Source organism: Cynocephalus volans, chromosome 10 (genome assembly GCF_027409185.1).
Source record: "Cynocephalus volans isolate mCynVol1 chromosome 10, mCynVol1.pri, whole genome shotgun sequence".
In the NCBI taxonomy this organism is placed as follows: Eukaryota; Metazoa; Chordata; class Mammalia; order Dermoptera; family Cynocephalidae; genus Cynocephalus; species Cynocephalus volans.
The window spans coordinates 48,284,787-48,298,954 of NC_084469.1; the positions used below are offsets into that span (position 1 = coordinate 48,284,787).

At 49.3% G+C, this 14,168-nt stretch overlaps 1 protein-coding gene across 18 annotated transcripts in view; it reads right to left on the minus strand.

Annotated features, from left to right (window-relative positions):
• Positions 1 to 78: 78 nt before the first annotated feature.
• Positions 79 to 14,168, minus strand: part of CDC14B (cell division cycle 14B) — a 103,812-nt gene continuing 89,722 nt past the window's right edge. For 4 of the 18 annotated variants that reach the window (XM_063112605.1, XM_063112600.1, XM_063112597.1 and 1 more), the window contains one exon: positions 8,484 to 9,165. In XM_063112605.1, the coding sequence (XP_062968675.1) occupies positions 9,129 to 9,165 (37 nt within the window). In that variant the 3' untranslated portion in view covers positions 8,484 to 9,128. Of the gene's footprint in view, positions 133 to 518; positions 1,942 to 2,855; positions 2,920 to 8,483; positions 9,585 to 12,809; positions 13,142 to 13,413; positions 13,531 to 14,168 lie in introns of those variants that run through there. The other 14 variants (XM_063112594.1, XM_063112604.1, XM_063112592.1 and 11 more) reach the window with 12 other exon arrangements.

Below are 14,168 nucleotides of genomic sequence, written 5' to 3' on the forward strand. Positions count from 1 at the left end.
CAGAGTCCCCAGACCGGATACCGTCAAGTCATGGAGGTTTGCTTTGGGTGACAGCCTCCTTTTGGTCACTTGTTATTAAATTAATGTCTGAGTACTAAGGTGTACTGACGACGACGGTCTTATTCCCTTTCCCTGGAAAAGACAGTGGTGTGACTACCTGACCCAAGTGGAGGAATCTTGTGATGGTGGATGTCGGGTTTAGTCATATAATCAGTCACCAGGGGCGACATGAGGGCTGTACAGGCTCAGCAGGTTGGAGCTGTCCTGGGAAGCCATTTTGCTCACCATGGCTTCAAAGGTCAGCAAAACAGATCCCTTGGAAGAGAATTCCCTTTAGCGCTGTTAACACCTGAAAAGCCCATGACACCTGATTTACTGTCGTGCGTGGGGCGGCCTCCAGCCACGGGGCACGTCCTGAGCGGTGGCCCCAGGCTGGTCCTCCTGGCCCATGTTCATGTGGCAAAGGAAGGAAGGAACAAAGTGGCACTTGTGGTCTTTTTATTGTTAAAACAGGTGAAAGTGCCCAACTTCCTGTGCCCAGCACCAGCGCCCGTGGCCCTGCCCGTCCCGGGCTGCCCCTCAGTCCCGGGGGCGCATGCAGGACGCTTGGCCACGCTCCCTTGCTGGGGTTTGGGCAGGGATGGATGAGGGGACAGTGGGAGCAGGACCCGCCCCCCAAGCCCCATGCTTGTACCGGTTCCTCGAATTTCTAGGGAAATTACTAGTCCCTTGGGCAAAGCTGTCAGGAGAGGGGAAGGCCTGCGTGCACCCCAGCCATGCGTGTTGTGCTCAGCCCCTGGTGTCCCCAGGCCGCGCAGTGGCACCATGTGCCGGGGGAGGCTCACTGGGCCTCCTGCACAGGTGCAGGCGGTGAGGCTGAGAGGCCCAGGGCCGCAGCCTCTGCCAGGCTGCGGGGTTTCCCATGATTCGAGGTTACAGGAACTCCCCTGACCCAGACACAAAGGGGCCAGTGATCTAAGCTGTTTCCTTGCAAAACTGTCCCCGATTCCAGAGGGCTGACTTGCATCCCTTTGAAAGTGCAAAGCCATTTGTCAGTTGGGGAATGCCTGTCCTGGGAGAACGGAATGGCAGTACCACATACACCCCACGGGGCTTCTGAGAGTCCCCCAGTGCTCTCAGACACAGGCAGGGTCCACTGTTTCTCCTCCAGCACAGCCACTGAGGACACCACCGGGGGGGGCCCTAGCTGGGCCCCGCCCCGGGTGCACCCAACCCACGGCTGGACTCACCTGGACTTGGGCATGGTGAACGCCCGGGCCTGGCCTGGCAGCAACAGGAGAGCTGCTCAAGCACCTGGGCCAAGTCCTGAATTCTCCGGGCAACGCAAACGGCCCAGGACCCGCCTGCTGTGGTGGCGGTGGGGGGCGTGGGCAGGGCGCTGGAGACGTTCTCAGTGAGAGGCAAAGGCGCGGGAGGAGTGGGCACACCAGGAGGCCTGCCAGCAAGCCGCAAGGACCAGACTCGGGGTTGTCACTGAGGGTCCCTCGCACATCGTCTGAACCCCCAGGGCTGGGGGCATAGCCAGCGAGGCTGTGAGGGGTCCTGGAGACACACAGCCTGTGACATTGGGCCTGAGGCTCTTCTGGAAGTGGGGGGCTTCGGCTTCCATCAGATAGTCACTGGGGCCCCAACATAAGAAGTCCAAGCACACGGCCCTGCTGAGCTTTGTCCCTCCCCAGGCCACCTACCGGAGGCCCTGGCCAAAACCTCCACATCTGCTGGAAGAATGAGGCAAAACACTGGCCGAGGCTGGGCTGGGCCCGAGGAAACGGGCTTCAATTGCACCCGGAGAGCATTCCCGCCGGCCCCTGAGCACTGCGCACCCAGGAGAGGACTTCTCTGGAGGTCTAGTCCCTGCGGATCCTGAGCCACATTAAAAGCCAGTGTAGAAAGGTTGCAGCCCAGGACAACCAGCCATCCCTGGAAAAGGGAGGAGACAGTGAGAGCTGCTCTTGTAACAGAACCTCTCTCAGAGGGTTGCTGCGTCCAGGGCAAGGACTAGCTTCCTGGGCTGACCGTGGCCTCAACTCCTGTGTGAACTGCGAGGCAGAGTGGGAACTGGCCGGAGCAGAACATGAGCGGCCCCCAGCGCCGTCCTGCCCACAAATGCTGCTACCGAAGGACACGCCAGTCTCAGGCCTGCCTCAGTGCTCCCGGGCAGACCCCACTCCCAGGTGAGGACTGTCGTCATGGGCAGGTTTCTATGGTGGCCACACGGCAGGGACAGCCAGGCAGGAAGGAGAGCAGTTTACTCACCCCAGGGCCTGCCCTGGAGTCTCGGGGGCCCTACTCCAGGGCTGAGCCTCGCACCCTCCCTCAGTGAGGCCTTGCCTTGGGCCCTTCCTCTGCCCATGGGCTTGGGCTGGAGCAGCACAGGCTGAGCAGGCTGCAGGTGTCTGCCACTGTCACTCGGCCCTGCCCAGCAACAGCCATACACAAAGCCAAGCAGCAGCTCCCAGTTGGGGCAGCACGGCCCAGGGTTGGCGGGTGCATGAGGAGGACATGCACCGCCCAGGGAATGTTAGTGTCACTGGGTGTGGGTGCCAGGGACGTCAGACAAGCCGCATGCCCGGGAGCGTCCTCCGCAAGGAAGAATGGTCCTGTCTGAAAAGCCATTTTGTTTTACACAAACACACCCAGGGTGAGGACAAACACGTCTTTCTCCAAGTAAAACAGGCATAAACCACGCTACCTCCTCTCTTTTCCCACCCACAGCCTCTCCCTATTTAAAGAGATGGTATTTGGCCACTGTAAGAAAGCCAGCGGCCCAGGCCGGTGCCCCGATGGTGGCCAGCCCAGACAGTCCCGGCCCTGCTGGGCAGGGGTCTCCTTACCTAGAGGTTTCAGCGTGGACAGAGCACCCGTCGTCCAGGAGCACGTCAAAGCTCTGCAGACTTGCTAGCAAAGAGACGAGACACAGTTAGAGACGAGGCAGGCCAGGTGTGCAGGCACGGAAGGACCCCACTCCACACGGAAGACAAAACGCCCCAAATCTGAATAGCAGGGCAGCTAAAATACAGGACTACGTATAGATGGGGTGGGGCTAGTGCCCCAGGGGCCATGGTGCTGCGGCCAGTGTCACAGTGGCTGTAATGGGGAAGGTGGTGTGGGGACACACATTGTCCCAGTCCTTACGACAGCATGAAGACAGTACTTGTATTTTTTTTATTAAACACAATACATATGACAGTCAGTATATACCAGGTACTTGTTCTAAGCGGTCACAATATTAACTCGTTTAGTCCTCATTCAACCCTGTAAGACAGATGTGGCCATCCCCACTTCAGAGAAGAGGAAACAGGTTTGGGGAGTCTAAGTAACTCGGCCTGAATCACACAAGTGGCAGAGCAACGGTTTGCATTCAAGTAACCTGGGCCCAGAATCCATGCCCCGAGCAACTGTCCTCAGCTGCTTTCTGATGCAGCGTACGGCGAAAGCTCTAAAACATTGCCTGTCTGACCCAGAGACTCCTTTTGTAAGAACTGCTCCTAAGGAAATGACCAGCACCGCCCAGGAAATATTTAGGTACGAGAATGTTCCTGAAGTGATAACAGTAAAAAGTTGGAAACAACCTACGTGGCCAGGAACAGGAAGAACGTGGCAAGGGATGTCGTGGCACCCTCCAGAGCAGCTCAAAGTTAGGCCTGGAGAGTCCCCCCTGCGCGCTGCCTCCAGCGCACCCACCAGAGACGCGACACGTGGGGTGGGGTGCGCACTCACCTGTCCCACCTTACAGGCGGACAAAGCTAGGCTCGGGCAGGGACAGGGTCCGCAAAGCCACAGGGCTGGGGTCAGAGAGCACCTCCACAGGGACTGGCTCTGCCACTCTCGACTTGCTACCGCAGTTCACAGAGGGGGCTCAGGAAGGGGCCTCCCTCCTGAACAAACTGCTCCCCAGAGACTTACCTGCAGTGCGTGGATTTCCCCCTTCAGGTCACAATAATTTACCTGACCTCTGTTAACACGCTCTCACCAGGGGCCGGCCAGTTAGCTCGGGTGGTCAGAGCATGGTGTCCTAACACCAAGGTCAAGGGTTACAGATGCCCGCCCCAGCCAGCCGCCAAAACCGAAGCACGACATGCATAAAATTATGCTGCAGGTTTCAGAAATATCAGACACTGAGGCACCACAATCTGCTATCGAAATCAGTTTTTCGTTATCTAGACACTATTACCTAAAGTGTATGAAAAAATTATTTATTGAAAATCGTGCCAATATCGTATTAAGCACTTTACATGTATGATTTAACTCTCATACTAACTGCTACAGTGAGAATTCTTTCTATTCCCATTTTACTTAAGAAACAGAGGCAGAGGGGATCAGCACGTGGTCGGCACAGCAGACACTTGGGCGAATGGCTACAGACTAGAGAGGAGCGTGTGTACAGGGCAGGCCCAGGAGACATGGCCTCCAGGGAGGGCAGACGTGCCCCCGCCAGCCCCGTGGCCCAGCCGCCTGCCTGCACTCTGGGTCAGTTTGGAGAGGAGTGAGAAGATGGGTCTCTCTGGTTTTACCTGTACAACTTGTCGTATCCCAGTGCAAATCAAAGACCAGCTCCTTGGGGACTGGACCGAACTCCTTAACATAGCGAGGTCCCATGGCCCAGTCACGAGCTCTGGGGCAGGTGTGTACATGAGCTCTCCAGGGTCCTGCCCAGCTAGAGAGGCCAGGAGGAGGGAAGGCACGTAAATAGCACGGGCTGGTGTCCTGGGTGAGTCATCAGGAGGTGGAAGCCCCGGCCAGGCCTGCCAGACCTTGACAGGTGAAACAAAGGGGCCACAGTCTTGACCTACTCAAATCTTGTCATCAATGGTGTCCAGAGTCAAACCTTTGCCCTGTCTGCGCTGCAGGTGGCGGAGGGACTTCACGGCAGCAGCCCGTCCCTTGCTCATCACCTCACCTTGGGGAAGGTATTAGGGACTTACTGAAATGCTCCCAAATTCAAGTGCTGAAGCCCTTAACCTCCAGCACCTCAGGCTGGAACTGGGTTTGGAGACAGTCTTTAAAGAGGTGGTTAAGCGAAAATGAGGCTGCCAGGGTGGCCCTAATCCAGTGTGACTGGTGTCCTTATAAGAGGATATTAGGACACACAGAGAGACACCGGGGATGTGCACACAGAGGAAGGACCCCATGAGTGAGCACACAGCGAGCAGGCGGCCGTCTGCAAGCCCAGGAGAGAGGCCTCAGGGGAGCCCAACCCTGCCGCACCTTCGCCTCAGACTTCCAGCCTCCAGGGCGGTGAGAACATAAACTTCTGCTGTTTAAGTCCTGGTCTGTAGTATGTTGTCACAGCAGCTCCGGCAAACTAATAAAGAAGGATGATGTCTGCTTTCTATTTTACCTGCTGCCTGCCATAACTCAGAATGCTCAGTAAGTAAGTACAAGAAACCAAAAGGCTGTTTGGTTAATACTTTTAATTACATGATTGTAATTATACAATTCCCACTATTCAATATTTTGTATAAAACCAGTTTCAATACACAAGATTTTCAAATGCAACAATACATATCAAACCACATACATACATATATATATATATATATATATATATGCAAAGTTTACCAGCCATTATGAAGCTTTATCTTAAAAATACCTTCAGGAAAATAAACACTCATTCAACCAGTTCTCTTGGCTTTAAAAAAATATGATTAGAAATATACATTTTATTAAAAAACATCAAGACAATGATTGATCAAAACTGATTAATCAGTTACATTTTAAAACTTTTAATAATCTGTACATGAGTGCAGGTTAGATAAAAGTCTGCAAATTACTAATATAAAACTGCAGTCCTATATAATCAGATGAACATGTCTGCTGACAGTTAATTCTACTGGGTAATTAAGGAGGTAATTTCCTACACAGGACAGGCGAACTGTCCAGTCTGACACGCGCCTGCAGTATCTGCACTCAGTGCCGTGGAGAACGCTCTGGTCTAGGAGAGCCCTGCAGCCAGCCTCGCCAGGGCAGTCGCACTGAGAGAGAACTATTAAAGAAATAAATCACGTTTTCAAAGTCATTTTTGAGGAGCACTGCCTTCCAAAACATAATTCTTGCTTTTCAGAATGTATGAGGAGAAACAGCTGAGCTACTTTTAGAACAAATACCACATGAGCACACTGATCCCTTGTCATGAATGGGGACTTGGGCAAAGGCCAGGCTCCAGAGCTCCTGGCACGACACAGCTGGGGCCTGCCGTCCACACAGCATGACGCACCTGATTGTGCTCCACAAGCATGTGCACAGACCTCTTCTAAAACCTGTCTGGGCCCAAGAAAAGAGGTGGAACTCACCCGATAGGTACGAGGTCAGGGGGAGCTGGGTGGGCCAGGGGCTACGGGTATCAGATTTAGAACCGAGAATCCAGGAGAGTCCAGAAGAGCCACATGCTGCTGGGGGAGCCACGTGCTGCTGGGGGAGCCACACTGCGAGCAGGCTGCTTGCTTGGTGGCGCTGCTCACCCTCGGCCCCTCTGCACCAACGGGTCCAAGAGAGAGCCCTAGGTTTCCTTGGCCATGCAAAAGAGAAGTCGATCTATACTTCTAGGAGCCCAGTTATGCAGACCCACTTCCCCTGGACTGTCCCTGACTCTTGATGATTTGACCCAAGAAAGCCTCAGGTGACCTAAAAGATTATGCATTCCTAATTCCACTGGAAACTGTCTTGGTGTACTTTCAAAAGCTACTTAAGGCTCTAAAGTTAAAGGAATTGCTCCCTGTGACATGCAGCATTTCACATTCCAGAGCAACAAGTTCTTCTGTAACAAGGACTCTAAGTTAGACTCTCAGAAGATTCTGGGTGTTTGGTGGTTTCAGTTGGGGGAGGGACGGTAGGAAGAGAAGGGCCCACTCTTACTCACAGCATGAAGAACTTCGCATCAGCCAGACCCAGAGACTCTCTGGGTTCTAGATATGTCCCAGTTAAGGTGACCACTGTTGCTCCGCAATCCCCCTGAAAGCACTAACCCAAGCCATTTGGGTTTTCCAAGGAATGCTTCTTGACCAAATCCCAAGTTCCCTATGACTAATTTCACTGAGCCAGTTAAATAAAAGGGTTTATAGCAAGAGCCACGGTGACAGTGATTCTAGCTGGAAACTTGAGCAGCAAAAAGGAAAAGGCAATTTATAAATAAAAAAGGCTGTGGCTGACACTGAAGCCCAGATCTTTTACTCTTGGCCAAGACACCACACGGCTTCCTCAAAGTGAGGGGCAGCACGCTGACTTATTCTGACAGAATAAAAAGCCAAAGCATGAAAGGTTCAGTGGAGGTCAGGGTTTCACAGCTGCCTGGGTTACTCATGGAGGAGACAGCCTGTGGAAGTGCCAGGGGAGGGAGGTGCCTGACAGTTGGAACACGGCGCTGTCTCAGCAGGACGCAGCCAACGGGGCGCTCCCCACCCCAAACCTCACCGAAGAGCTGTCTTCCCATCGGCTCCTTGGGCCTATTCACTGCCAGGGATAGGAACTTGTTTCCTCTGTCACACTGTTTTCCTGTGATCTAGTCCCCAGTGTTTAAAAGCTGGCATGACCCCACCCCATGCTGCCTGCTGTGGAAAGAGTTCTTGCTTGGCTAAGACGATGACACCTTCCATCTCCCCCAGGCCCCTTCACACTTTACTCCAAGAGAGTAAACACCAAGATGGCACCACTGCCTTCTGCTTACTTTTGCATGAACATATCTCAGCCTGTTTCTTCCAAGCACTGCTTGTTCCTAACAGTTTTGTGGAAAAGGCAGCTCTTTAAATGGAATAACCTACTGACCCAACACAGTCATCATGTCTTCGGAAGGCATCTGCCCTCATGGCCTTGCAGTGTCACATCCCTCCAATCTCCAAACCAGGCCAGGCAGAAACTGGTTAACCATAATGACAACCATTCACTTCTTACATGGAAGGAACCAACGTGACTGCAAGACACCCTTTTATTATGGGCCCCGTTTGTTTTTTTTACCAGCAAATAGATTCTGTTTTTGTGACTACTTTAGATCACAGCCTCTACTGCGTTACAGCAGGACCCAGGGGAGCAGACACTCTGCAAAGAGTGACTAGCTGTGTTCCCTAACCAAAGCCACCATGAATTCTGCCACTACAAGCAACTGAAATCCAGAAAATAATGGTCACTGAGATCAAGGGTGTGTGAATGAATGGCCCTAGGCTGATCACGTAAGAAAAAAGTTCAGTTACAGAGAAAGACTCTAAAAATGTGATAACATTTTTTAAAAAGCCCCCATTGTTTGGGATTGCTGTTTCCAAGGGGAAAAACCAACAGTGTGTTTTTTTCATGCATGGAAGAAAATATGATTTCAATTTTATGACGGGGAAACCAAATAATGGGAGCCTTGTAATTCTCAGTCTCTAAACAACACAAAAAGGAATGATCTATAATATTCTTCCAACTCTGACGCCCATTTCTCCTCCTGAGTCTTCTAAAGCTACTATCAACATTCTCTTACAAGTTTCAGGTTACCAAAGTGCCACTTTATTACAGCATGCAACAGTGTTTCAACGCAGGTCCCACAGACTCCTGTCAGTAAAGCACTCTTTGGTGGAAGACAAGCAGCTTGGGTACTTGACAGAGTTACCATCGGGACAGAATGACAAGCAGTAACGTGAACATGATCAAACCAAACAGTGTCAAATTACAGAGAGTAGCATCTCAGTAATGCTGATTTTACCTTCGTAAATTTTAACACAGGGTGAACACAAAACAAATACGTAAAAAGCCTCCATCCGGCCCTCCAGCCTCCTGAAGGCAGCAGCGACAATGATTGCCACCACGGGGACACACGCGTCACGCAGACAAGTCTGCTCTCTCAGCAACAGAGGGCCCGGCTGACATCACACCTGAACTAAACTTCCAACAGCCTCCTGGCTGTTAGACTCGAGACGATTGTACAGAAGGAGAGCTGGGCCCTCTTCAAGTCTTCCACTTGCATCCAAACTCTGCTAGTTATTTAACCTCCAGTGGACATTTTCTTCACTGAACGAAGTTCGTAGGTGGGAAGCAACTAAGGCTTTTGCAGCTTTGCTTTGTTCTCGGATTGTGCTAAGTCCTGTCGCAGTTTTCTGTTCCTAGTCTTCCCTTCAGTTCTGGTCACAGGGTTTTACTTAACGCAAGACTGTTTTAGTCCTTGAAATGGAGGGACTACAGGGGGAGAAAAAAAGGACTTTACCATGAAGGGTTTAAAGCAGTTGTCAAAGACAAAGAAGGCAACATAATAAAATATCGACATGCTAAAAAGTATGCGCTCTGCATAATTCTTTAATGACTTAAAGTATTAATGACTTAAAGTATTTGACATTAAAGTATTTAATAATTCTAAATACTTTGGAGAAGACAGTACAGTATCAACCATAAAGTAAAGACAAACAGGAGAGAAAGGCAGAGCAGAAAAAGGTGTAGATCTGCAAAAAATAAAAAACACATGAAAACAGTAAAAACAAATAAGAACGGCGCCGGGCGGGAGGACAGAGGCAGCAGCACAGCAGTGAGAGTGCCACAGCGCGGCAAGGGGCACTGGCTGCGAAGCTCTCCACTTCCTTCCTTCCCTCCGAGGAACCAGGCTGCGGGAAAGAGAAAGAATGGAGAGACAGAGAAGTGTTACTGGGTTGTTCCCGAAGCCAGAATGTGGTCACAGCAAAAGCGCTGGCAGCTCAAGCTCGGTGGGCACAGCCCTGGCCTGCAGGGCGTGGGGACCTGAGCCCCAGCTCTGGCCTGCAGGGCACGGCCCATGCTTCTCGCCCTGCCTCCCCCTCTCCTGCCCCGGCTCAGCATGTCACACTTCCAGCTCGACAGTCACTTTCGGAGAAAAAGCAATAGAGTCAGAAGAGCCACTTCCAGTCTGCAGTGACCCTCGGTCAGAGGCTGCTGCTCTAGCAGGGACCCCAGAAGGACTGAGCAAAAAGGTCTGGGTCAGCAGGTGGAGCAAGTGGGAAAACATCTAGAATTTCAAAGGGACATTAATAGCTTCATAGATCAGAGGGAACCAGCACTTAAAAGAAGAATATTCAGAGAGATGACACCCGGCCTCCTATGCTGATGTGGTTTTGGAGACAAAAGCAGTAACAAAGGACTGAACCCAGGGAAACCGAGGTCTGAGACACTGAGGGTCAAGAAGCAGTGACAAATGCAATGGTGACAGTGGACACCACAAAGGAAAAGACTAAAGGACCAAGTCCTCGATGTCGCCACTCCTAACCGAAGGGCACGTGAAGACGCTGCTGGTTTGGAGGCTTAGGAATGTGAGCAGCCAGGTGCAGACACCCGACGCCAGCACGCCAGGGTGGCAGCTGTCACACGGTGAAGGATCCCAACAAGGTGACGTGGAACAAAAAGTCACTAGTGCATGACAGTTTTCTTAAGAGAACAGATAAAGTTAAAATCCAAAAAAAGTAAAAGACTGCCCAAAAGAAACAGCACAAGCTTCTAGAAACCTGCTCTCAGTGGAAGAGCTGCATGAAGAGTGACTGAAGGGAGCGTCAGCAATGGGTGATGTGACCTCCCTGGGAGCGCCCGGGACAGGCCAGGCCCGAGGCCTGGTCCCACCGCCTCCACGAATCTACAAGAGCAGTGTGGCGGCGGCTGCCAGCCCCGACAACAGGGACCTCAGCCTGCGGAGGGAGCGGGCTGGCACCTTCCCAGCCACGAGTACTCATGATGACCTTTTTACTCCAGCCCCTGGTCACTGCTCTTTTAATGTTTGTGAAAAAGCTCCCCAAAGTTGAAGAGCCTCCCAAAAAACTGTCAAAAATCAAAAGAGCCAGTTCAGTGCCAGGTGGGTTTGGGTGCGGCCCCCTTCCTGGGCGCTCTAGAGCGCAACGCTCCTGGGAAGGCCAGGCTCCTGCGCCTCGCGGCCACCACTGTCAACACCATCGGCTGCAACAGAGGACCTCGCAGAGGGCACGGCCGCCACCAAAAGGCTGTTCCGCTTTTTTCTTTAAAATTACTCAGCAGCGTTACCTCATACTGTTTTGCCCAGAATCAGATGATGCACCTACATTAATCCCCTCATTACTCTCCAACCAAAAAACTGAATAATACTCAGTAGGACAGAAGCAGCTTGGCTGCCTCTGATTCTGAGATCCACACGTAATTTGGTCACCTTTCTTTCATAAGCTGTGGGTGGGTGACAGTGAAGGTGAAGCGAACACAGGCCAAAGCTTTGAAAAAGGCCAAATACAACAACGACAAAAACAAAACACAAAACACCCAGAGGGAGGAAAGTGGTTAAATGAACCATGAAACCCAATTAACTCTCAGTGTTTTATTCTTTGGCTCTCCTAATCATCTCTGAAAGTTCATTTTGGAATTTAACATAAGTCTCTGGTTTTCAGCACTATCCAAAATTCCTGGAAACTGCTCTGGGCCACGTCAACATTCAGTCCAGCTGTCTCTGGCCAAAATCCGCTTTAGAGCCTTCAAAGCATCCAGCCCAGCGACCTCAGGCAGATGCTCTCTGCGGTCATGAACCACCTCTGCTGAGAACCCCAAGTTTAGGTCATAGAGTGACAGGAAAAAAGCAGCAAGACCTAGATAGGAAAACTGGGCTGTAGCCAACCCTCCTCCAAGGAACACGGTATGAACTGGCAAGCTCCATCCGGGCTCCTGGACTCTATTCCTCTATGACCTAAAAAGCCCAACCCAAAAATGCAAAAAGCAGAATTAAATGTGCAAGACATACTGGACTGAAACGGAAGCCCGAGCACTTATACCTGGAAAGAACATGTTCATTCAAAACATGCCGAAATTAAGAGCCACCAACAGTAGGTTTTTTATTTGAATTTTTAATAGTTTGACTCACCTAAAAGCGTCAAAGCCACTCCCCCGTTTATTGTTAAAAAGTAGGAAAATAAGAAAATGGTAAAAAAAGAAAAAGGAAAAAATCTCCAACTATTCCACCAACCAGAAGAACTGTTAGTTTTATGACATGTTTTTCCTTTGTGTTATTTCTATACATATATAAAAATTTGTAAATCTTTAAATATCTATATGCTTATTAATATTTATTCATCTGTACAAGTCTATACGAATATAGTATATTACTCATTTACAAAATTGGAGTAATACTTCAGAATTCCTGTGTGGCTCTTTTTACTTACTGTTTCATGAGCATTTATTAAGGTCATGGTATTATACCAATTCATTTAGTGTTATTTAATAATAATTAGCCCATTTTCTATTTCTCACTGTTATAAGTAACACTCTGGTATTATGTTATAATGTACCTAAATCTGTGACCTTTGTCAGTATTTCTGTCATATTCTTCTCAAGTGGAATCAGCAAGTAAGAAGAATATGAATATGTGACATACGTCTAATGAAAGTTTCAAATCCTAAAATCATGAATCAGTGCCCAGTGATTCTCAAATATTCATGCTGGGGTGCTGTCACACGCTCACCTGAACTTAAGTATGTAGTAAAATGCTACAAAGAATTGGCAAAGAGGAAAAATGACAGAACTGAACAATTCCTCAAAGTGCAAAGCATGCGGAGCTTTGGAACACACCAGGGACTAACTCACCCCCATGACGCACGTGGGCCCAAAGCCTCAGACAGAGGGCAGGCAAGTTAAAAAGCAACAAGGAGAATCGTGGGGACATTAAGGTCTGGTTCTGATCACGTTCAGACCACTAGGTCTGTGACACCACGAGCACAAAAAGTGGACCTCACAGGCAAAGATGCAGAGCATGCAGGGTGGCCACCGCCCACTCCTGCAACGACAGTGATGGGGCATCTACTCTTCCCTCAGAAGGGATTTAGTTCAGAATACTTAAAAAATGAAACGCTCACCACCTTTAGTTCGGGACAGATGTCCACAGACAACAGCGAGTCACTGATTTGGTCATAGAACGTGTCCATTTTCTTGTCGAAGCTTGTACTTAATGAAGAAGTAAAGAACGCTGGGGGCTAAACGTCAAAGGACTAGCACCTCTGAGTGGGGACCGCGGCAAAGACGACAGAGCCGTTAGGTAAAGAAGGATCCCAGACTCCACAACTCATCACATTCCCACCATCACGCTCCTCTGCAGCTGTTTCTCCAACAGTGACGCTACAGCTGATGCATGGACAGAAACACTTCCCCTCAGTCCTGACAGAGGCTGTGCAGATTCTTAATCTGAAAACTTAAAAGAGCAACATTCTCAACTATCCCACGGCATGACCCAGAGACCACACTTCCGGTGCTGAGAATTACCTCTGAAAGCAAAACAAAAAGCCTACATTGAAATGGTCCATATCTTCTTAGATGATGAACAAGTAAAACACATTGATTAATTTCCCATCACAGGGTCTACCGTCTCCTATCTTCATGTCAATCTCCAGAAGTAGGGTCCAAAAGAGTAAACCGAAAAACCAATGAATGGAACTTCTCAGAAGAATAGGGTTCTTTTCTCACCTTTTAAAACTGCTTTTCCTTGAAGCAGATCTGGTGGCTCTTTTAGTAATGCCTGCACTGCCAGAAATGTCAGGTTCAGATGTTTTACAGCTCTGAACACTGGACTGAAGAATTACTCTGAAAATAGTTGGAAAAAAATAAGATTATATTCACTGAAACAATTTTCAAATACTTGACAGAGGAAGGCATCTTTGTTCTTTAGTGCCGAACATTTTACTGAAAATTGAATAGGATTTTCCATAAACATATTTGCCAAAAAACTATGAAACACATTTTTACATCAAGGCCTTTTGAAATGAAGCATCTCATTTTCCTTTGAGTTATACAAAAATAACCAGAGTGCTTTGCTTTTTGAAAACAAATAATGTAGTATTTTAAGCTGTTCCCATACCAAAGAAATCCATTAACCAAACAAATCTTTGTGCCCAAAAGTAAAAGTAGATTCTCAGATTTATAGTCATAAAAACAAGACATCATTAAGGAACCAAAAATTCTAGGAATATGAACATAAGTTTAGGAAAGAGCTACACATTATTTGCTCTTCAGAGCTGAAAGTGTGGGTATAAACACTACTAAATCAATACTAATTTTATGTAACATTTAAAAATTTTTAAATATGTTCAAGCAAAATTTGAGTTTTGTCTGGATTATAACTACTTACTATATATCCAAGCACTGTTAAAATGAAAGTGAAACCATTTAAATCTTGTGAAACTGACGGCTGTGACGGCAGATCGCCCAGAAGGCAGACTCAT